This window comes from Rhinichthys klamathensis, unplaced genomic scaffold (assembly GCF_029890125.1).
Source record: "Rhinichthys klamathensis goyatoka isolate OS25496 unplaced genomic scaffold, OSU_Roscu_1.1 h1tg000001l_1, whole genome shotgun sequence".
NCBI lineage: Eukaryota > Metazoa > Chordata > Actinopteri > Cypriniformes > Leuciscidae > Rhinichthys > Rhinichthys klamathensis.
The window spans coordinates 5,454,277-5,480,380 of record NW_026606555.1 but is presented as its reverse complement, the minus strand read 5'-3'; the positions used below and the strand labels follow the sequence as shown (position 1 = coordinate 5,480,380).

At 37.4% G+C, this 26,104-nt stretch overlaps 1 protein-coding gene across 1 annotated transcript in view; it reads right to left on the bottom strand.

Moving 5' to 3' along the window:
- Window positions 1-24,660, bottom strand: part of LOC130086384 (pleckstrin homology domain-containing family G member 3) — a 59,553-nt gene extending 34,893 nt beyond the window's left edge. Inside the window, exons 1-2 of the mRNA XM_056252571.1 lie at window positions 24,446-24,660; window positions 9,432-9,498 (exon numbers count right to left, since the gene is read on the bottom strand). Coding sequence (XP_056108546.1) covers window positions 9,432-9,480 — 49 coding nt within the window. The 5' untranslated portion in view covers window positions 9,481-9,498; window positions 24,446-24,660. The remainder of the gene's footprint in view (window positions 1-9,431; window positions 9,499-24,445) is intronic.
- Between the last annotated feature and the right edge of the window lie 1,444 nt (window positions 24,661-26,104).

Sequence of the window (26,104 nt, the reverse complement as noted above, 5' to 3'; positions counted from 1 at the left end):
TGAGAGTGCCCATACACAAGATGCATTCACTCTAGCAGCCCACTCACGCATTCACTCTAGAGAGAGAACACAAGAAGTGCAAATGAATGCAATAGACCTACCCATCTTAAGAAAGGCTCTTTAAAAAAAAAAAATATTTAAAATACAAGGACCATTAAAAAAAACATTGCACTGAGTTCTGAACTCATGTTAAGCCAGTTGCAATGGAAAAGTGTGCAGGCAGCACAAAAAAAAAATTGTTCGGCGAGCATTCAGAAAGAACCACCATACAATCAGATAAAACCAAAGTCATTTAAAAAAAAAAAAAAAAGAAAAGATTCCTAAGAAAATATTTGAGAATTGCAAACTCATTTCTTAACTTTTTTCGGAAAATGTTTTTGTGAATCCAGCCTCGGTACAGTATTATGACATTTCAAATTTTATGCCATTTTTTGGAAAATCTTACATTAAGAGGCACTTCCACTATATTGGACAAAGACAATCAGTATTTACCAATAATAATAAAAAAAAAAAATCCAATGTCCTGCTATAATACATACAGTTTGCATACTTCACATATAATTCACCCCAGCAGTCCTTTTCTCTAACACAACTCGCATAAGGTGACATTTTTTCTAATCTATAGCCATAGAGCAAAAAGAAAAAGATACAGTGCACACATATTTAAGAAAACTACTGGCTAACAGCTTAAAATAAGAAACTGCTTTATTATTGAGCCCAGAATGGAGACATAGTTAAAAAAAAATCTCTGAATCAGTGGAGCACACATACTCATTGTTGCTTAATAAAGACAGAGACAAGCATTGTGTCCAAAGCAGAACATTACTGACTGCTTAGCGGCCATGGAATGACCTAAATGACAGAATGCCACCCAAACTCAAGTACAGAAAAAAAAATATGCACATAAAACATGACTGAGTTCAACGTTATGTCGGCTGATATATGGGATCCTTTTGAAACGCGATACAACAACTACGTTACAAGTGTCGGCGATGCAGATGCTGGCAAGCTGTAGCGTGCCTGTTGTCAACTGCCCTTGCTAAGTTGTAACCTATCCAGCGCCCCCTGTAAGCCGAAAAGACATTAATTCATTAATTTATCTTTGTCATTAGGATACGTACCAAAAACTTTTAAGCTGGCTATGATTAAACCGCTTGTTAAAAAAACGCAACTTGATCCTACAGAATTAGTCAAGTACAGGCCGATCTCGAATCTACCTTTTCTCTCAAATATACTAGAAAAGGCAGTATCTTCGCAACTATGTTCCTTTTTAGAAAGAAATGATATCTGCGAGGATTTCCAGTCAGGATTTAGACCGTATCATAGTACCAAGACTGCTCTCATTAGAGTCACAACTGATTTGCTTTTATCATCCAATCGTGGTTGTATTGGTATTGGTTGTATTGAGGCGGCAGTGGCTCAGTGGTTCATGTAGGTTATCTACAAACCGGAAGGTTGGTGGTTCAATCCCCGGTTCCACCTGACCAAGTGTCGAGGTGTCCATGAGCACCTAACCCCAGCTGCTCCCGACGAGCTGGATGGCGCCTTGCATGGCTGATACCGCCGTCGGTGTATGAATGAGTGAGTGAATGGGTGAATGTGAGGCAATATGGCAATATGTGGCCATTGGGTCTGTGAAAGCGCTATATAAATGCAGTCAATTTACATCTCGCTATTGGTGTTACTCGATCTTAGTGCTGCATTTGATACCATTGACCAGGTAGCAGTAAATAAAGAGATGTCTTATGGATCACAAGTTCAGTATGGTGTACCACAAGGCTCAGTACTAGGACCGCTCCTGTTCACTCTGTACATGCTACCCTTGGGAGATATCATTAGGAAGCATGGCATTAGTTTTGACTGTTCACATTCTGATGATACTCAGCTGTATATTTCTTCATGCCCTGACGAAACTTACCAATCCACAAAATTAACAGAATGCATAGCTGATATAAAAAACTGGATGACTAGAAATTTCCTACTACTTAATTCTAAAAAAAAAAAAAAAACAGATTCTAATTATTGGACTAAAAACTTCCTCACATAATAACCTAGAATACTGTCTAACACTTGATGTCTGCTCAGTCAAATCTTCTAAATTTTAAAATATTGCTGATTACTTTCAAAGCACTAAATGGTTTAGCTCCCCAGTACTTGAGCGAGCTCTTAACGCATTATAGTCCTTCACGTCTATTGCGATCTCAAAATTCCGGCCAGTTGATAATACCTAGAATATCAAAATAGACTGCTGGCGGATTTAGAAAAAGCTAAATCCTTTTCCTATTTAGCACAAAAACTCTGGAACAGTCTTCCTAACATTGTCACATTATAGACTTCTATAATTCAGGGCTGCATAGATTAGGTCAGCCATATCCATCAAATCCTGATGTACTCGTTACATCATAAGAAGAATGGCGTCTATGCTAATATTACTACACTATATCTCTCTGTTTATCCCGAGGTTTACTGAAGTCCGCCGGATCCAGGCCGTATCCAGATGTAGGACCTGCGCCTGGACATGACGACAACCGAGCCCTGAAGTGTCAACTAGTCGCTGCCCACCTCATTCCCTTCCCTTTACCTCTGTACAGATAAAACGTTGTCAAAATAATTCCGGTTCACATGGACATGCGGAAGCGATAAAAAAAATTCTGTATTATGAATTTTTAAGGCCAGAAAGGTAGTTTTTGTTGAGGTCAATTTGTAGAGAAAGACTACACGTCTGCGCACATATTTATTAAAATGTGCATACCTATAGACTAAACGCATGTGCACGCCGTCGGCGTTTTCACAGATTCGCGTTTTTGAAGTTTGCGCGGAGATAACTTTTTTTAATCAAAATTATTCAACGGCTGCACCTTGGAACCTATTTCATGGTTTGCGTTCTCGAGCCTCAGGCACTGTTGTCGTGCAAATGAGCAGGTCGGAGCGCGTTAAGGGTTTTCTGTTAGAACGGTGTCGTGTAAGCGGCCTCTAAGTTAATAACTAATGATCTTTGCAACGGAAGTGAATCAATCAAAACTAACTTTAGCTGGACAATAACTTTATTCTAGAGCTGCTGTAAAGCCAAAACAATCTGTTCCTTTAATTTCCTATTATCACTGTAAAGCTGCTTTGAAACAATCTATATTGTTAAAAGCGCTATATAAATAAAGGTGACTTGACGCTGGGAAAGCATACCTTTTCCAGGTGGAAAGGGATGCTATGGGGGACACATCCTACCTGTAGGGAGGAATATGTGGAAATACACATATGAACTGACCCGTGACGAGGCAGTGCTACATATTGAAGAATATCTGTGGTAGGTCCTACTTGGAATGGAATAGAGCTACTACAGATGCAGAGATGGGGCAGAGCAAGATCTGCAAAGAGAAAGACACAAGTTTACCAAAAGGAATATGGGATTACCGACAGGGAATCATTACATATGGGGCATCTAGCACAGTACAAGTCAAGTCATCTTTATTTATATAGCGCTTTTTACAATAAGATTGTATCAAAGCAGCTTCACAGTGATAACATGAAAATAAATACAAGAAGTTTGTTTCTAGAATAAAATTGCGTCATCGTCCACCTGAAGTAAGGCAGATCAAAAATATTGTTGAATAATTAAATGTCTCCAACTAAGCAAGCCAAAAACTCCATCAGGTGACAGAATGGAGAAAAAAACCTTGGGAGAAACCAGGCTCAGTCGGGGGCCAGTTCTCCTCTGGCCAACGAACGAACAGTGTGTGATTATGATTAAGGCAATATTACAGGTCAGAAGCCAGATTCTGCACAGTACACTCCTAGTGGAGTGAGCCCTCACTCTGCGGGGGCACAGCACGCCTTGGGTTCGCCCAGAGCCTCATCCGGAGCACCGAATGACACACTGGGTCTGCCATAAGAGGGACCCGCACGATCATCCATGAGCTTGACGCCATGCGACGGGATGGAGAAGTGGGAGGTCCGTGGGGATTGGCCCGGCAGAAGAGCTCCCACTGTAAGTCTCAGATCTCCCTGAGTGTTAACCTCTCCACAGAAGAGTGCAGAATAGCTGGGCTGGTTAACAGAAGAGGGGACTCTACCCTTCACGAGGAAGGAAAGTCGCGATCGCAATGTTGCGATGGTCATATTCTTGCAATGAGGACATCAACCATCCACGAACACCAACTCAGGATGCTCACAGCCAAGACATGCGAGACAGCGATCGTGGCCATCAGACGAGGCCAGGAAATGACACGTCTAGAAACACACGGACGAAAAGGCATCTTTAAAAAGACGCTCGCCGGCAGTGCCTGCTCTTTTAGGGAAATCTGCTCTTTTAGTCGCTGCACTTAACTGTGCTCTCAGTGACTGGCGAAACACATCTGAATACTGAGACTCTTCCAGACAGAGAGATCTCCTCTTTATAATGCTCTTTTATTTACTTTTTTATTTAGATTTCACCCCAAATCATGCAGCCATATTAAAAGACAAAACATTAAAACATTTTGTGATATCTTCATTTAGTGTAAATCTATAATTTATTTATTTATGATTTATTTGAATAGGGACAGATAAAATATACATAGACAAAATTGAAAAAAATTAGCCATCTGATGCAACTATCATAGTACTTTTGGCTCATTTGCAACACTCATCCCTAGAAGGGCGTTTAATAACAAAGTGATAATAACAGGGTTTTTTTGCAACCATTTGCTACATTTTTTCCCTTAATTGGGTGGAACCCATCCCCAATAATCCCCAATAATATTCACCCTTCTTCTAAAGCTGTCTATGCAATAGTTCCATCATAATGTAGGCCTAATGTCTAAGAATTAACTTGAGAATAAAGATAACTCATTTCAAGATAATTAAATTCAATAATTGGCATATAATGTAATGAATTTAATTATATTTCATTTATATTTAATCCCTAATTAATCTCATTTCATGCAAAACTGAAGATTTGTTTTAGCGATATACAGTATTTTTATACCATCAGATTTGAATTTTAAATGTTAAGAGGTTACAGTGGGAACAGTCTAATTTATCTAACAAAAATAAACCAAAAACAATGTTCACGCACCTCCATGTAGAGTTTTTGTCTTTCAAATTGATGATTTTCAAGACACCCAGGTTCACACAACTCGACGAGTGTTAAATCCAGCTCACTGCATTTAAGGGAGTCTACAGACAAACACCATCTTCTGCCATACAGTTGACAAATCATATGACAGATGTAAATCAACCTTACAATGTTCACTGCCTCCTTCACGCCGCAGATGTAGAATAGTCGTAGAGTGAAATATCTATTCAATTTCGGAGAGTTAGGGGCAGCACTGGTGTCCCACCCCCTATCAGAACAGACAACACATCACTCAAGGCTCAGCTGTGCAGAAACGACAGCTACAACACACACACACACACACACACACCCCCCCCGAGTCCCACGACACGCTCACAGAGTCACCGCAGTGCATAACAACAGCGCTGAGAGACGACTTCCAGTTCACCTGAGAACTCATTAAGACACAATTTAACTGTGTTGTAAAGAACCTAACACTAATGATGATGAACTGCACTGTTGTGCAACACATGCTGTGTGCTTTTGTGTTTTGTGTTACAAAGACCTCTACTGTAGTTAAGCATGTAGTTGCTTTGGAAGAGCACACAAACAAAGACTAGGGAGTAGGGACATTTTAAAATCTCGGAATAATTTAAAATGTTTATCATTTATGTGTCACATTTAATCAATAAGGAACAATTGTGAATTACTGATTAAAGTCATGGCTAAAGGGCATTAAGCATGACAACAATATAAATCACAATACAACAAGGGCTCAAGTGCCTAATTGCTTTGATAAAATTGTTACAACACGAACACTTACGATGCAACTTTTCATCCCAACGTTAACATAATATGATTGATTTTGGAGGGTGCACGTGTCTTTGACTGCATATGATATCCCACAATCCTGTGTATGCAAGTTGTTGGAACAAGTAAAATAATTCATAAACGTTTCTTCATTTATTTCAACTTTGTGACTATCTTTACTGCTTTGTTTAAAAAAAAAGAAAAGATTATTAAAACATACACAAAACAATTGTTACCTGTACACAGCTTTCTTCAAGTGATACTGCTCTTTAAATGAACCATAAAGTATGTAAAAATCCAAAATTGGCAGACAGAGATATCCAACAATGGCTGATTCCAATAAAGTGAAAAACATGAATCCAAAATAAGACACTTATAGGACACTACACTATGTCACTCGCTGGCCCTCACATGTGAAAGCTTGGCTTTACACTAACCAGAGGAGACAGCATGTAAGATCTCTCAATTCACCTCCAGATAATCCAGGCTGTTAATCCATTTACCTGTTTTAAAAACAGCCCAAGACGTGTGCACTCTCAGCTACTCGTGGCTCAAAACATGCACGTTTGCTCACCTCACTATACATTTATATATATACACCTTAAATTAACCCTATGTTCTTGTCCTGTGTGTATGCCCTCAAATGCTCTCCACACCGAGTTTTGAGTGATGTTGCTGCAGACTGAAAAAAATGTACAGTACATCATGATCTCATGAGTATGTATGCATGTGTGTATTTTACATAAATGTAGTTCTGTGTGGTTTATAGTTCTAAGAGAAATTGTATCATTGTTGCAGTGATTGTTATGTTTCTAGCATGTTATATATTTAGCAACAGCTCTTCTAATCCAAATTGATGGAGTGTGTAGCTTTTCCTTCATTAACCATGTATGAAACACATCATGATCATATTCCAGGAAGACAATGCCAAGATTCATCAGGCTGAAAATGTGAAAGAATGGTTGGGAGGAGCATGAAGATGAAGAATCATTTTCACACATGAATTGATGCTCTTCTGAGTCCAGATCTTAAACTCAGTGAAAGTCTTTGGGATGTGCTGGAGGAGACTTTACAGAGTGCTGGACTCTTGCATTGACAATACAAGATCTTGACCCCAAAATTGATGCACCTCTAAAGGGAAATAAATGTTATAATGTTATTTCCATCAAGAAGTTTTTGGTGCACAATTTGAGCCTCATGAATCTTGACATTGTCATCCTGGAATATGCCCATAATGTGTCAACCTGGTTAATAAAGGAACAGCTACACACTCCATTAGGGTTAGAATAGCTGATGCCAAACATATAACATGCTAGAACCATAATAATCACTGCAATAATGATCCAATCATAGACTCTTAAGCATTTGCCTATTTAAATCCAAATAGTGACTTTTTTGGGGCTGGGCAGTGTGTGTGTGTGTGTGTCCTACAGGAAATTTGGCAGCCAAAAGAGGGACAGTAAAAATCCTAGGGTGGCACAACAACACTGGAAAAAAGTGATAACCTGCATTTGTAATTACAAGATCTATTTCTACTTCATTTAACCCACAAAAATTACTTCTTTAAATTAATTATTTAATTTCTTTTATAAAATTTGTCAGGTTGATATGCAGATTAAATAAAATTTTTGACATGCATGAAACCAGATAATTTAGATGTTGTTACATAAAGCAAATTGTTTAAGAATTAACTGTAAAAAAAAAACACACACATTTTCAAGTGCTTTGTACAGTCAAACAAACAGCCTTTTGTATAAACAGTAGTTTCAACGTTTAAGGGAAAGAATGTCAAATGATGATGGGAAGTTCCCCATTACGCTATATTAAAGGTTCTTAATTTTGTTTTAAATGTCTCCTACAATAGGTTTACATGCATCCAAGATCAAAAAATACTTTCATTTTCATTACATTGTCGTGTAAATGAACAGCCAGAAGTTCCAGAACGCAATAAAAGTTTTCTGTTTTCAGTTGAAAACGGTGTTGTGTAAGTTAATAACTAATGATTTTTACAACGGAAATGAATCAATTAAAAACTTACTTAAATTACTTTTTTCTAGATCTGCTGTAAAGCCCAAACAATCTCTATTCCATTAATTTCATATTATCACTGTAAAGCTGCTTTGAAACAATCTGTATTGTTAAAAGTGCTATATAAATGAAGGTGACTTGACCAAATGTTAGATGTTAAACTGAACAAAACCATATAACCTCATAACAAATGAATAACTCCCAATTACAAGTTTATCCAATTGTACGCGCATACATACAGCACACTCACATAAAGCAACACAATAAATAGCAAATCGCAAGTGCTTGATTGTTTATATCTTTGCCAAATGTAAACTATACTATTATCGGCCATCTCTAAACAGCTAAATGTGGACAATTAATAATATATCTTAGTTATCTTAGTTATAACTAATTTATTATAAACACTAAAATCATGAATTTCTGTAAAGCTGCTTATGAGAAAAATGTGTATTGAAAGAAAAACTGACTTGATTGGAGAGATCATGTTCTTCATACAAAGGACATGTTTAAATGAAAAACCTATTGAATAACTAAAGCTAAGGTCTGTGGGTGGCCGTCAGCACAATGCTATGCTATTTTAGTCTGAAGGAGTTATGGGACAGTTGACGGATTATAACTTACACTCATTAAACCTATTGTGGCTATTGTGTAAATTGTATTCTTATCTTACCAAGCAAACTGGACAAAGTGATGATTCCAAAATTTTGGACCAACATTTCAACCCTTTTGACATGAACTTTGACACAAGAGAAAGAGACAGAAACCAGACTCAGCATAGCTCAGATGCCTTCAAAAACAATGCTAGACAAACCAGAAAAACCTGACCCACAACAGGAGGATGCTGAAATATCTGCATACTTGGGACAAAAATGTCAATTTGAAGTTTATGCAGAAGGTTTTGTTAGTACACCAATTTCAACGCATTTCAAGACCTCTGAGTTCTGCTTCATTCTGGTGTGCTTTGTCTAGTGGTTTTTAATAAACAATGACATCTTGTGAGAACTTCGAACAGGAAACGTGTCTGATCAGTGTGTGGTGTCATTATTCAGGGCTTTCTCAATGCCAACAAGCCATTTAGACAAACAGACTAGTCAATTTAAAAAAATATGTAGTTTTGCACATAAACTTGTAAAATGTAAAATGTTCGCAATTTTTGTTAAGAGACACAACAATAGATACGGCTCTTGTAGTCTATAGTCTGAGGTACAGGTGCTGACTCTAGTCATAACTGTGCTAGAAAAGCTGTTACAGCATCCACCAGTAGGGGATACTTGAACCTTTCTAACCAGCCGTCTGGTGCACCTCTACAGGTGTAGTTTAGAAATAAAAAAAAATTTAATAAATAGAAGCATGGTAAATTATTTTGACTGAATTTATACTATTCTTGTATTTACCGAAACAATGATCAAAACACATCATCTAACCAACAAAACTGCCATAATATGGAATAATAATGAAGTACATCAAAGTTGAATTGTATTGAGTAATGAGTTAAACATTTGCTTTGGCTGTGAGAAGTTTGACTCCACAATTTCTATGCAGAGCAGAGGTGGTGTCTTACCTTCACCCATTGGGACATCATGGGCCGTGCTATGGGATTTCTCTGGCATGGCACTGAGGCCTCACTCCTGTAAATCAGAGTAAAATAAGATGTGAACATCTCATCCAAATTCACTCTCTGACAGCAGGTGGTGTAGTATTTCTGTTTCTAGTTACCGCTCTACACAAAGAAAAACTGCGCTTGAAAACACTACTTTAACAGGCATTATATGGAAGTAAAATGAAAAGAAAATGTCATCACAACTTTTATGAAGACAGTCAGTTCCTACCACAGATACATTCATATAAACCCCCAATTCAGTTTTTTTTTTCTTCCAACATTTACAGATGTGGTAATTTTCCACAAAAAAATACATTTTTGGAAAAGTATTGCAATGCAGTTTGACCAAAATAAAACAAAAAGCAGTTTCCGATTGTGTGTTTGGAGCATAAACTGGCCAATTCTGGATGAAGGACAGTCGATTGGTGCATCTCTAATTATGGTGTTTCATTGATTGGTATTTTGTATTAATTGATCTGTTGAAATCCTGTTTAATGCTGTCACCCTTAGTGGGATCCTGACTATTTTTGTGTCAGACAAATACTGCCCTGATTTCAATCATCAGATTAATCTCTTTGATTGGGATTCCGTGACTGGATTTGTCTGTCAGTATTACATTAATTAAAGAAGAAGAAAAAAGCCTCACACCATTGAATAACAACCACACCAATGAGCCTAAGAAGGCTGCTGAGAAGATGGAGAGCAGGCAGAGGAGTACAAATTTAGAGGGTATTTGGGGTGCCTGGAAGAATAGTGTCTCTAGCTACAGATGGGCCAGACGGAGGAAAAACCGAAGCTATGACAGATCCTGATATTCCCTCCCGGCATAGCACTATGAATTTATGAAAATTTTCTTCAATCATAAAATTGAGGCTATAAGAAAGAAAACTACACATCTCTACACAAAACTACACAAACGACTTCATCTCACTACACTACTAGCGATTGAATTCTTTCAATGTCATGTAACAGGAAGAAATAACAAGACTTAGCCAGTTCTCAAAGCCAACAATGTGCATGTTAGATCCTTTAACCACTAAGCTACTGAAAGTGGCTTTTCCTGTAATCAAAACCTCTTCTCAATATTATTAACTCTTCGCTTTCCCTGTCACAAAAAGTAATAAAACCCCTTAAAAAGAAATTACAATTAACTAATTACAGACCAATCTCAAATCTGCCATTTATATAATAAATATTAAAAAAATATCTTCAGAGAAATTATCAGTCATGATTTAGGCCCCACCACACTACAGAGACTACACTTGTTAGTTACAAAAAAATTACCTAGTCGTATCATCTGATCGCAGCTATATATTCCTTCTATTGTTAGATCTTTACACTGATACCATAGACAATCTTGGATAGGCTTGAGAACCACGTTAGCATTTGTGGGCAGGCATTAGCATAGTTTAGAACCAATCATTTTTGTTTGTGTAAATGAGGAGATGTAAGATCAAACACAAGTTAGGTATGGAGTGCCACAGGGATCAGTATCAGGCCCCATGCTCTTCCCCACTGTTCTTCCCCTGGGGAACATTACCAGCATACATGAAATTAGATTTCATTGCTATTCTAACAACACCCAGCTTTTTATTTCTACATGACACAATGAGGTCATGACTCTTCAATTCTCCAAGTTAGCAGAGTGTATTGGTGGAATCAATCATAGGACTAAATGCCACTAAACAAAAGATGCTAGAATATGATATGTTGCTCAGTGGTTGTACCCTTGTGTCATTCTTTGCAGATAAGAACCTGGGTATTGCGCTTGATCTGTCTTTTAATGGTCACATTGCTAATGTTTATAGAAAGGCCTTCATTCATCTCAAAACCATGCTAAACTATGACACACGGTCTCTGTTCCGATGCTGAAAACGAATTAATGCATTAATAACCTCCAGACTAGATTATTGTAATGTGCTTCTGAGTGGATGTCCTGTTGGCTCTATAAATAAGCTCCAGCTGGATCAAGAAGAATCAAGAAACATGATCACATCAGCCAAATATTATCATCTCTACATTGGCTACCAGTGCGGTTTTGTATCAGTTTTAGACTTTTGCAAATTGCTTACAGAGCTTTGATCGGCCCAGCTCTGCAATACGTATGCAGTCTTTTCTAGTGTTATAATCCATCACAGCCACTACAGGTGCAAAATTCTGGTCTGTTGATAGGAATTTCAAAATCCACAAAAGGAGGTAAATCCTTTTTCTACCTGGCTCCTAAACTGTGGAAAAGTTGTCCAAGGATTATTTAGGACTCAGACACACATGTCGGCATTATATTTAATTTCTTCTTACCGAGTCATTTGTTAAGGATTTAATTGATAAAAGAAAATATAGAGAAAGTTGTTTCATAGCAACATGCATGCAAGCAATAACTGCACCAACAGCAAGCTTAGGCCTATGATGGACCTATGCAAATAAATCCATTTCCTTTGGTTCAGGACAGGCTATAAAACAAAAGGAACATTAGGATCCCACACCCAGATACCATTTCCTTAGAAACAAATAATCCTGCCAACCAGTATACCCTGTCATTTATCCTTTCATGTGGTCGTTTGTTTGACCTGTGGAGCAATGGTCAACAGTCAGCATATGTATTTATGTCACATTGCCAAAAGAGACTTGAGCCACATGGAAGTAAAGGAACAAACCCTTTCACACGTAAAATATTCTAGCTGACCCCCTAGCGTGAGTGTAAGAGGACCATTATTTGAGAACGCATCACCTGATTTTTCCATGGTGACGCATACAGGAGCCAATAGCGTTGACAGATGTATCGCTTTTATTTCGCCCCCATGTTAGTTTACACCGCAATTCAGATAATCGGATCTGTAAACATTTTGTGGTTGAAAACAATGAAGAGTTGTGATATATGACAAACACTGATATCAAAGCTGACAGTTCACCATTCGATTTTTCATTGTAATGTGCCACTGATACGTGTAACTGTTCATTGTTTATGGTTGCCAGGCAGCATTGCAAATTGTAAAATAAAATTCAAATGATGTGCGTTCACAGACGTGTGTATATTCACGGGTTGTATGTTTAGGGAAAAAGCTCTCATGCTGTATATGTTGTTGTCCGTGAATATTAATAAGTTCAACTCTTTTCATCATTCCGTCCCTAAAAATAAAATTTTCCTTCAGTATTGCACCTCCTCATTTGACATGGGACACACGTTAGTGCTTAACTCCTAACCTCATGACATTATGTGAGGTACAGTCACAGCAATGTTATATGGCACATCCACAGAATTCACAAGGTTAAAAGAAATTAACCTTCAAATAGTTTAGGAATAGTTGTTTCTAAATATTAAATTGGGATAGGAGAAAGAGTTAACAAAGACACTTCACTTCTCTTATTTACTGTAACACTTTCTGTGGGACTAAGCTTGCTCATCTATAATATGGCTTTACATATATGCATGCATTACACTGAACTCTTCATCTGCAGACCAGCCAATAAAAAACAAAAAACAGCCACAGCATCCAAGTCTGCTCTTTCTATGAGGACATCTTGAAACATTTTCTTAAAACAATAAATGCTGTGATGCATTTGAGTCTCCATTCATCATTTCCTTCTACTGTCTGACACTGAGGGTCAAAAGCTTTGCTTGGATCAGCACACTGATGTGATCTGACCTTTACATGTAGAAACCAAAGCCTATTACCCCACTTTAATACTATAGTATTGCCGTCTAACAGGAAAATGGTACAGAATCTACAAATGTCAATATCAGCCTACAAAGCAAAACGTCACACCACAATTCTTAACATAGTTGGAATCATTTCTTCATGTCTTCACGTTCTTACAAGCAAAAATCATTCCAGTCTAACGAGACCATTTACTTCAATTATGATCATAAAAATTATTTTGACACCAAAACCATAAGCTCAAAAACAAACAACAATGATACATCTGTCCTGAAGGTACAGTAGCAAAATCAGCCTGTTTCATTGTAAGGGTCAGGGAGAGAGAGAGAAATAATCAACAAAACTAAATTATAGTCCTATTCCAACAGGACTAGTTTTGCCAGAGTAGATACGCTTGTATTTCAGACATGCCTTCCTTTTTCTCATCCAATTTAAATCTTGTTTATGTCCATACGTTGTATGAAGCACACATATAGAATACGAAAAGTATATGAAGTATATGCTGCGTTTAACGCATCTTTGGCAAGTGTAGCCTAAGTGATAAGTAGGATTTGTCTTGTTTTGTGCCTTGCCTTTCACCTTCCTATTCTACTGTTTGTCTAAAGAGATTGCATGGCTGTATACTTGATTGTATGCACCTGTAAGTAATGGGTGTATCTGAAATAGCCAAATCCGTTAATTAGGAGGCGTCTACATACCTTTGGCCAAGTAGTTTACCTATTATGTAACTGTTTTTAGAAGCCTACACCCAGGCAATGGTTTGATAACACCCTTGCTTTGAAGGGATAGTTCACCCAAAAATGAAAAAAAAAAAAAAAAAAAAAAATCGGTCATCATCACTCATCCTCATGTTGTCTGACATCCATTAGACTTTCGAACGTGTTCAAAACACAAATAAAGATATTTTTAATAAAACCTGCGAGATTTCTGACCCTCCATTAAAAGTCCATTCAGACGCTTCGGAAATACATGGATCTATATGAATAGAGCCATTTACTATAAGTATTATTAAGAAACACAAATGCTTCATTTGATGAACAGATTTAATCAGGATTTTATTCATATATAAACATTGAAAAACACACATACATAGATATGGAAGCTTAACCATACTTGCTTGATGCGCAAGAACAAACCTCATTGGTTCTCGCATTTCACGCCTAAATCAATCTGTTTATCATATAAAATGATTGTGTCTCTTCAGAAGACTTGTATTAAAGCACTTGACTCATTTGGATTACGTTCACGTTTGACTTATGAACTTTCCAAAGCGTCAAAGTTTTGGGTGAGTGAACTCTGTCCCTCCTTTCACATTAGATGAACAAAAGTCTATTGGATTTGGAAAGACATGGGTGTGAGAGATGACAGAATTTTCATTTTTGGGTGAACTATCCCCCAAGTACTGGAGTTATCACAAAAAGCCATCAACCTTAACCACCTTTATTTTTAATTAAAATATGTTCTCCTATCGCAGCTTATTGAGAAGGGTAAACAGAAAATGTAAACACTGTGGCTCTGTCATGCTATCAAAACACTGCTCCGTTTGTTTGAGCATCTAGACCAGCCTGACAGAGCCATTCTGAGGCAGGACAATCCGTCTATCGAGACAATGTTTTTAGAAATTCCTGTTTCACGCCACTAGCATCACAGTAATCACACCCCTCCGCTCTTAAGATGAATGACTGCAACAATGACACACTCAAACTGCAGCTCTTTTTGTTTCACTGACAACGTTCAGGTAACTATCAGTGTGTTGACTGCATTAGAGGATCACTGAAAATAATACTCTAAAAACATAGTTTAGTTGTCTAGATATTAGGCTGGGATAGGAGAAAGATTTTTAAAGTCCCCCTGTGGTGAAAATCCAGCTTTTAATGCTGTTTATGTCTATGTGGTGTTTTTAATCTGCTTTGTTTAAGGCAAACCATGTGCAAATTCACAAGTTAACACCATTGCTGAGTATCTTCACCTTAAAACTGCAGTGAACCAAAGACAGTCTCAAAATGACCTTACAGTAATATGTCAATAAATAAGGCTGTACAGTTATAATCATGACATGTATTGGTGTCATGGCTATAAACATAATTTTATGCATGATCAGACTCATACGGCAGCCTGTATACTACTCTGAGTCGTTAATGCTTGCATTGGTTTAGTTATTAAAACAGATCATGATCTAAATCAAATCCAAAACAAATCATTTTCCTATCATGCTGTGGGGGATTTCCACCATTCCCATCTTTTAAATCTGCCACAACGTTAATGAGCCATAAGTCAATTTACTACTTTTAGCTCACAAGACCGAGGTTTCAAACGCCGGGGAAGGGTATTCCCTTTTCTCTCTGAAATCTGGTTTGCCTAGTGGTTGTAAACTATAAGTTTAGGTTGACTTTCCCAAAACACACCCATGGAATGTTGTTGACACTTACCATGTTGAAGTGACTCCTAAAGCTCCTAAAAGCAGACATGATGTGACATGGAGACAGAAGAAACTAAATCTTGATCTCAGACTTGGCTAAAAAGAGGGATAGGGGTTAAATGACACAGCTGTAGAACAACAATGAACAAACAGCCCCTCACAGCCCAGTGCCAGATCACATGACAAGGCAAAGCACAGACACAAGAGGGCCTATTCTGGGAGCCTCTATGTGGCAGCACACTAACCTATGCAGATCGACAAGAAGATACACAAATAACAAATACAAATAGTGGCGTGCAAGGTGATATTTTGGAAAACTAACATTTCATCTATATGCAATAATGCCGTTACACTACAGGACGCAAATTTAAGTGCAGCATGTGACGTAAGAACAAACCCGTTTATGAACACCGATCAATGCACATACATAAAACCAAGCTTTATGTATGTGCACATTACGTGATGTGCAAGAACAAAACTCGTTGGTTCTTGCACTTCAAGCAAGAACATTTGAGCTTTGGATTATCATATTTGAACGTGCTGATCAATGCTTATATGGGAATAAAATAAACTAATCTAAATAATATGTTCATTATAGAAAAGAAGCCTTGCATTAACCTACTTGATTTATATGGATTACTTTCACAATGACTATGAACTTTTTTTAACTTTTCAGAAAGACACAAGCACACCATTTGAGAAATTAAGTATTCAGTATTTTTTTTTTAAATGGTAGAACAATGAGAAACTGAATTATGGCTTAAATCGTTGACACAAAATATTTATATATATTAAAATATGCCACAAACCAAAAAACATCTCGCACTGAAATTTTGGACCCGAAAAATCAACATGACTGCCTAGATTTACATATCAACATCCACAGGTTTTCAGAAACTTGGCCTTCCCTGTCAGACAAAGTAGCACAGACACTATTCTGTAAAGAACTAATAATGTGTGAAAATTGTCTGGGGTATTGTTATTTTTTTCTTACTTATATATAATGGTTATAATATAATTATAATGGTTACTTTTCCAAAAGGAGGCAAATTAATCATGCAGCCGACATAGTATTTGGCTTTGAAACAAGACAGCAACACACTGTGATCGAATGCAAAGAATGTACTGAATTCGATCACGTTGTCCCTCCTTTGACCCCGGATATTCTTTGAACTATGAGATACTAACAAACTTGAAAATTATTTTCTTAGGTGTTTTTAAATGGCAGCACTTTACAACAAGGTTTCATTTATTAGGATTAGTTGATTCATTAGTTAACCTTAACTTACTTTGAGAAGTATATTTTTTAAAGCATTTATATACCTTTGTTAGTGCAAGTTATTAAAAAATACAATTGTTAAATGTCTGGTCATGTTAGTTCACAATGCATGAACTGTTAACAGATACAACTATTGATTTTAATAATGTATTAGTAAATGTTGAAATAATTACCATTAAGATTAATAAATGCTGTATTGCTTAGCTTTAGTTCATGTCAACTAATATGGTTAACTCATGTTAACAAATGAAACCTTATTGTAAATTGTTACCTGTTAAACAAGTAAAATTACTACAAGGAACTTTGCACCTATTGCACAAACTGTAGATTTGAGAATATGTTCTATTATTTCTTTTTTAATCTGACAGCTGCCTCTGGTCCTGTGGCCTCATGCTATATGCTGGGGAAGTATGCATATGCAGGTGTCAGACAAATATCCAAAATGTGTGTTGGGGGACCTCCAGGATCAGGGTTGAGAACCACTAGACCTGAAGCTTGTAAGCACTTTACCTACTGTCACATGCAAAGAGGGTGTTTACATATAACTCTCAAAGAAGCAGCAGCAAAAATGGCTGGTTTAATTCTACAAGTATGATCAAGTACCAGTAAATCACACCGAATGCCAAACTTTAAGTGGAGTTCAGGGAAAATTAAATGACCTGTAATATCTGTATGATATGACCCCATTTCTACTATCTCAGAAGAAATGATACAAAAAGCTGTCACCGGGAAGGGACATTTACCCCTCATTTAGCCCTAAAGGGACCATATTAGTAACTAAATATACATATAGTGACTTTGAAAGGGTTCTGCCCCAGAGACCACTTTTGTACCATTTTTCTGAGAGTGTCGGCTACATGATATTTACACATACAGTTCCTTATTGTGTGCTATCATGTAGAGAGTTCACTAATATTCCAGATATATAACAGAAAGCATAACAGGAGTGTGTTAAAGCTTCCAAGGGATTCTGTCCAGTGAAGGTTGGTAACTAATAGCGGAAGTAATTGTCACAGGACAAATAGACACAGAAATCTAAAATAAGCACTGATAGACATCTCTCAGCATGTTTACACACAGCTATGATCACTGCTTCCAAGAAAGCTGACGCATTAGTCATGCCCAAACCGCCCACTAATGTGTCCTTCACACCTGATTCCAGTCCTCGGCTGATTACACACTGCAAGACCTGAATTGGGTATCCAAAATGTGCAGAGGGGCTTCAGGACAGGTTTGGGAAGCACTGCGATACACGGATCATTTCCATTACTTTGTAGAAATGTATAAATCGGGAGTTCCAAACTTCCGATATCCACCTTTAAACGATGAGCGCCGCCATGATGGATTCTAACCTACGTTTGGATGCGGTCATAGGCGTAATTTGAGGGTGGGACGGGTCCCCACCACTTTTTGCCAGGATTGATATAGAGTGGTGCAGGTGTGATGTCTAGGCCAACCGCAGTTCGCATCACACTGGTTCCCTCAACAAAAACCCAATAGGATTTTCCCATAGAAAAAACAAGCTCTGTGATCAACAAAAGTTTATGATACGTGCACATTTTGTCCATCAAGATAATTATCACAGATGAACACAACTTTTATGAATTTTGAAGCCCAAATGCAGTCGCCAGAAGTAAAAAGCTAAAGGTAGGCTATTAACAAACTACACCATGGTCACACGAATTCAACGTCACCATCAAAGCTTCCAACAACTCTTTCAGTTTTTATCTAAAAACATTTACCCAGAATTTTTTATATTAGAATAGTTTATAAAGAGTACAATTATAAGCATAACGATGCTGTAAAAGCATATAAAGTTTACCTTTTCGGAGCGAAGAAGTTTAATCTCCTGGACTGCCTCTGTAGTCACATTTAGCCACTTGTTTTTCAAGACACGTAACAGCTTCAAAAAAATCACGAGTGGGGTAATACTGATGTATTTTATGTCGTAGAATAAAACGTGAAAGTGTCTTGATCTTGTGTTCACAGACGACCTTATTTCAGCCATTTAAACAAAACTCCATTCAAAAAACCCATCGACTTCGGGACGATAAAGTGCTAAAATGCAACTCGCTACTGTGTTTTGGCCAACAAAGTGATGTCATACCTGCACCACTCTATTGTCCCCACCACTTTTTGAAACATGTCGGGGCACGGATGCATCCAATCCAAAAGAAACCTCTCCATTTGAATAGCAATTCTTTCGTTTTTTAAATAAGAGGCGATGTGGCGCTGGGATGTGTTCTTTTTGAAATCATGCTGAGTGCTCGTTGTTATCAGTGGCGCAACAGTGTTGTTGTTTGGTTACCCATATTCTTCGAAATATCTTCTTTTGTGTTTAGCAGAAGAAAGAAATTCATACAGGTTTGGAACAACTTAAATGAGGACAGAATATAATTTTTTGGGTGAACTATCCCTTTAAACGCTGTTGCAAGTCAAGTCATCTTCATTTATATAGCGCTTTTAACAATGGAGATTGTTTCGAAGCAGCTTTACAGAGATAAACATACAATTTACGGTCACAGAGATTGTTTTGGCTTTATAGCGATTTTTAAATAATAATGTTATTTCCAGCTAAAGTTAGTTTTGATTGATTCACTTCCAGCAAAATTATCATTTGTTATTACATTAGGGGCCACAAAGACGACTGTGTTCTCTCTAAACAGACTTTAAACGCGAACCTGTGACCTGATGGCGTTCACATGCGCATTAAAGAGACTATCCGTTCCGGTTAAATCCCAAAACAAAAAGCACACAAACGTGTCCCTGCTCTTGATATACAACTCGAGTCACAATTAGATACATATCACGATACTCAACTCACGATACGATATTATTGCGATACTCCAAGACATATGGTAAAAGGTTATATACTATATGCTAGCACTCCGTCACTGACTAGATATATTTAAAATAATGTAGGCCACTTTTTACTGGTAACATCAGACATTTGGCATTATCAGGAACCACAAATATTCCCCTATTACATTATTATACATTATATTCAACATTATATAGTAGTTTAACGTACTAGTGACACTAAAACTTTTCTCATGTGAAATATACACAATACAGATTGTCACTATCCACGATACATATTGTTGCATTTTTGTATTGCGACATATTGTGACACGATATATTGTTACACCCTTGACAATAACGGATGAACATCTGGTTTTAATGAGACAAAAATCAAATAAACTATACGAGGGGGGATTAGAACCCAGAACCTGGCCTTAAATTCTACCACCATTAGGACAAACAAATGTTTAATGCGGATCTATGTATTTATTCACTAATGTATACTCTTAAAACTAACAATATATTGTATTATAGAAGATGCAAGGATGAAACTATCACATTAAACATGAGTTCTATGTCAATAAATTCCCATCAACGTAGCTACTTCAGCCCGCTTCATGTCATCATGAAACTTTGACGGGTGAACCTTCGTAGGTTTGACGTTGCATTTTCAGCTCGAAAAATACGCACATTTTACTAGAAACACCGGAGAGCGGAAATATAAAGGATAATTCCGCTATGAGTTTGGCGAAACTTCCGCCAAAAATAGGGGGATAATATGGCCTAAACTATTTAATAGGCTCTCTTACTCTAAGTAATGTTAAAACATTTTTGCATAACCACTTAATTTTATTACTTTTCAGAGATTTTTTACATTTTTTATTTTTTTATTATTGCTATATTGCTAATTCCCAAATATGTAAATAGTTCCTTTGTGTCTCAGGCATTAGAGGAGCTTCATATTGCCTCTGGGCTTTTGGCACTTGAAATTGTTAACCCAGGCCAGGGTAATTCTAGACCAGGGCTGGGCAACTCCGGCCCCCGAGATCCACTTTCCTGCAGTTTCCGGAGTTTAGCTCCAACCCTAATCAAACACACCCAAACAAGATAATCAAGGTCTTCAGGATTACTAAAAACTGTGGCGCATCACAGCAAGTGCAAGATGAGCATTTCTGGTTAAAAGGTATATAAATGTTGTTTTTTTTTTTTTTTTAATGACCGATGGTTTGGCTAGATAAGACTCTTATTCCTCGGCTGGGATCGTGTAGAGTATTTGAAGCTGCATTCAAACGCTAATTTGGACCTTCAAATGTTGAAGTCTACTATATGGAGAAAAATCCTGGAATGTTTTCCTCAAAAATAAAGAAAGACATAAATATCTTGGATGATGTAGGTGTGAGCAAATTATCAGGAAATTTTAATTCTAAAGTGAAATAATCCTTGAATGTTCTTATGTGTATTAATGGGGTCAATAACATTGACTGGACGAATACAGCTTGCAACAGGCACACAACCTGCATGTCCATAAGTGAAAAGGTCGCCACGTAAGTCTGCTCTCTAAATAATCAATCACCTAAAAAAGCAAAAATCAATGATAAACTCTCTTCTCTAGCTTGGGCTTCTTCCTAAAACCAAAATTATTATCATCACTTAAAATAACATTTCTTTAAAAGACTTTTTTTCTTTCGAATTTTGAAAGAAGAATTAGCGCAAGGGATGTTAACGTACTGTGAAATTCCTTTCTATGAAGTGAGGAACATCTGCTCCAAGCTGTCCAAACAGCACTCTGTGGTTCAGGTGCAGCATTATAGAGCCCTTTAACAATGAATCCACAGGAATGGAAGGGTTAACAACACTATCCTATTGTTTGCACTTCCGCTGATTGTGTTTTAGTGGTTTCATAGCTCAGAAAAACTAGCACAGCCAATACAAACATAAATAAACCACTAGTCAACCACTAGATTTGGCCTTCTTTGGTATAATTTATGTTTCTCATGATCCTAAAGACCTTTTGAAATGAAGGTGTACACCTACTGTAAATGCTTAAAATTAGTAGTTAGTGTAAAAAAGTGATGTGCCCAGCACACATGGGAACTCCTTTGGTAAATAAACAAACATGTTTTGCCCACTACATAATTACCATACTTCCATTGGTGTTATTTCATAGTTTTGATGATTTTACTCTTATTGTAAATAGGAGAAAAATAGGGATAATAATGAATGAATAGGTATGTCTAAACCTTTGACTGATAGTGTATTTCAAAGAGCAGCAGATTTAACAGTCAAATAACAAGTCTCCAACATCAGGCTAAGGCAAATATATTAGTCAATGAACTGAGTTTGTTTAGCAACATCAAGTTGCCCTGATGAAAAAAAAATACAAACTGTGGTAATAAAAGGAACCAGTGCTGCATCTTAGACCACTGACCCATTTCTAACCAATCATTATCTTCTACTCTGACTGGAAGTCGTCTAGGAGGTGGTAACTTCAGACAACAACATTAAAGACCTTTGATTCTTTAAGCAAGGATTTGCCTACGAACTGGAGACCAGTGCATTTTTTAAACAGAGTGTTCCTTCCTTATCTGTCACGGATCAGGAAATGAAAGACGCCGCCTGGCACTCAGTCGGCCACAGGCAGGACTGGGAAAGGAACTGGGTGAGTCCACAATTCTCTCACAGGTTTAACACACTCTCACATGGGACACATTAACAAAGACTTCCCCAACCTGTTGGTGCCAAAACCGAATCAGCTGACAACCTAGACAGGTTTTGGGAGCTAGAGTTACATTCAGACTGGACATTTATTCCTGAAGAATGAAGATTTTTAGGTGTGTGATGAAAGAGCAGGGCTCCTTGACAAGTACATGTGTCACACTTTACGGCCAGGACCACCGATTAGGAAAGGTTCAGGCAGTGTGAATGAACAAAAGTCTGCAATTCCAGAACAGTTACCGAGCCACTTTTCAAGAAATTTTCCAAAATATCTTTGTGTAAGAGGTTTTAGACCTACTCGGTATCACCTGATCTTGAACACAAGGAAACAACAAGTGCTGGCTACAATCCGATCACTGATCACCAGATAAACTCCATTAAACTGAACATGCAATCAAAGCAAACTGTGGTTGGTGCTTTACATGTCAGACAGATGCTCTCTTCCTGTCAAGCGGGCAAATCTTCACCAGAAGAAGCTGCAATGAAAACCAGACTTCCTGCCACAAGTTAAACGTCTGACTGACTACTAATGACTAAAGATGTCCAAACATGCTAACTAGGCAGGCAGCTCACATTTTAGGCCTTGTCCACACCACACTAATACGTTTTCATTTTAAACCGCATCGTTTTCTCTCCGTTTTGTCCTTACGTTTGTCCACACTGAGACGGCATTTTTGTCCAGCTTTTTGAAAACGCTCTCCCAAGTGGATAAATCTGAAAATGACGTTTTCAAGATGTTGTGTGGACTGTGAAATTGGAGGTATTCGAAAACGACGTTGCACGTTTTGTCATGTGACACATAGTGGTGTACCGACAGATATGTTTATACCAGTATTGTGCATGTCATGTTACTTTGTACACTCTTCATAACACAGTCCAACAATTCATTTGTCCTGCGGCAAAACATGACGGCATTTGGGTTTTAGACCAAAAATGGTGATTGAGTGCGCTGTGGACGAATCAGTGAATGGCGAGATATTTTGCTAAATAAAAAGATCCTGCCAGAAGAATAGCATGGGAACTTTATGAGTTTTATGAGGTGCTACACATGCACAGTAAGTTTAGCGGTTTCCCACGTTTCAGTGTGGATGAGAAACTTTTAGAAAGCGCTTGAAGATGCTAGTGTGGACGGACAGTGTTTTACAACGAAAAAACGTATTCAAATGTATTAATGTAGATGTGTGGAGCCTTAGACATCCAGCCAGTGAATGCACACGTCTAGGTGGGAAAAGAGCTTAAATGGAAGTTCAAGGAGGTTTTTTCTGCATCTCATGATGAAACTTACAAAGCCTGAAATGACATGATACACAAACAGGCAGGAGCTTTATATTTGTAAAGATGTCCTAACGGAGAACATTCCTCAGAGATTGGGTCATAAATCCTGCCTCTTTCACAATTCTCTGGCTGAAATATATCTTTGTATTGTTCAACTGAAAGTCTGCCTGCTTAGCACTACATAATGTTCTTCTTCCTTGTAGAAACTTGTGAAACAACTGTTATCTTGTTTGATAGACTGACAGATATGCTGTGGCCAGTCTTCAGATCAGAGGTCTTTCTACCTCCGAGGTTTTTCTGCTACAGAACTTTCTGCTTAAGCTACTAGAGGGGGGAAAGTTTCTTTTGTTTAAAATGTTCAATATGGTATCAGACTATTGATCCGGCTAAGTTACTCTTGTTTGACAGAGCTGCATATAGGAGAGAAAATCTTTTTTTAAAAAAAGAAGATTTTAAATCGCCTTATTGTCAACTCCCTTTTCAGAGCTTCAATTCATCCCAGGTTCTCATCAAAGGTTAAAACTAAGAGGTGAGGTAAAAGAGTAAAATATATAGCGTAATAATAACACGCAAATATTTATTCTCAGAGCTGTCATCCACACTGTCGCTTACGGATGACGAACATATGGCATTTAACGCACACTTTCAACTTTTGCAATTTGCTTGTGAATAATGCCAACATTCTTTACATTCCTCCCGAAAACCCCAGAGGAGGTAGATAACTTCAGTTTGACACTTTTACCAAATGAAAACACGATCAAACTCAAATCTTTAACCTTGAAATAAAATTTAGGAAGGTAAGTTAGGTATAGCTCGTGCAAGCACTTACCAATACAAGAGAAATAAAGTTTAAAAGCTTCGAAAGACGTCAACCGAACAGTCCGTGATAAAGTTGCATTTATGTTAACAAAGTCTCTGTGGCACGAAAATCTTGTCGAGGTACAAAAGGAGAATGAAAAGGCTGTCCTGCTCAAACTCCTCCGTTTGTTGCTTGTAGTTGTAATGATGATGACAGCCTGATCATGTTCTCCTCCTGTAACCCTCCGCTTTTTTCGAAAGTGAACGAGTGCGCATGCGCAGACTCTTGCGTGCCTGTGTGTGTGTGCGCGCGCGTGCGTGTGTGTACTTACGAAATGCTTTTACCAGTGCATAAGAACAAAATTACTTAACTATATTGGAACTGCAATTAGTTACTTTAACCATACTTTATACATACATATGTACTATTGTTTTTTATTGTTAAAACTTTTTTTCTTCAATTTCTTTTTAAAATGTTTTTTTTTTATCATACATTTTATTTTGCATGTCCACATTATTCGTCACCATTACATTTTAATGAGTTAATTAGAATAAATAAGTCAAAATAGGCCTGGATGTAGCTTTTAAATTAATACAATCTACTTTCACTAAAGTTGTTTTGATTGATCGTTTGAAAAGATTGATCGATTGATTGATTGATTTATTGATTGATTGATTGATCGATCGATCGATTGATCAATCGATTGATTGATTGATCGATCGATTGACCAATCGATTGATTGATTGATTGATTGATTGATTGATTGATTGATTGATTGATTGATTGATTGATTGATTGATTGATTGATTGATTGGGTCTGAAGTTCAACCCTGTTGGGCTGTGACACTTCCAACTTTAAAAATGCATGTCCCGTGAAAGTCCTAACTTGACAAACAAAGGCATTTATTACTCTTGGTATTTAAATGCATGATGCAAACGTTGAACCCTTTAATGAAAGATGAAACTCAGGAAGTACAGTAGGCCTATATGTCTCACGAGTCATTTTAACAATTATAACATCTTATTACGCAACAGTTATTTTACTCATGTTATGACTTTTCACATAACATTACAACAAGTCTTCAAATATGTCATTATTAAGATGAACATCGAAACAGAACACGTCAAGACATGCCAAAAAACATGTTTGTCCACCAACGCAACCAGCAGGACAGGTGTATGAATTCGGTCCGCACGTCACCGCTATCCTGAAAACCAGAAAAACAGAAAGACTGTCATGAAAAAAGTTCTTACATGACTCCTGGCAAACATCCCACACTGAGAGAGGAAATCTGTTTAAATGTAAAGAAAACACTTTTTAGGGAATCAGTAGAAGTCAGAATATAAACTTCCAGTTATTTCAGAAACCTTAGACCCTTGTCTCAGTGTATGCCAGAATAATAGATCATCCACACGTCCCAGCACAAATCAGGCCAAAGAAAACTGGAGGGTGAAAAAGAATGACAACCATCACATGGACTTTTATTTGTATAAAAAATAGGCTACAACCTTTTCAACCTGATCTGAGTCATACGGTGTTGGTGTTTTACATTTATGAGAGGTGCCACTCCCCAATGAATAAATGAACATTGCCAAACATTGAGCCAGACATTATCCTTTATTTAAGATTGCTTTGCTATTACGTATGTTCAGAATGATCAGTGATGATATTATAATGACTGGTTTCTT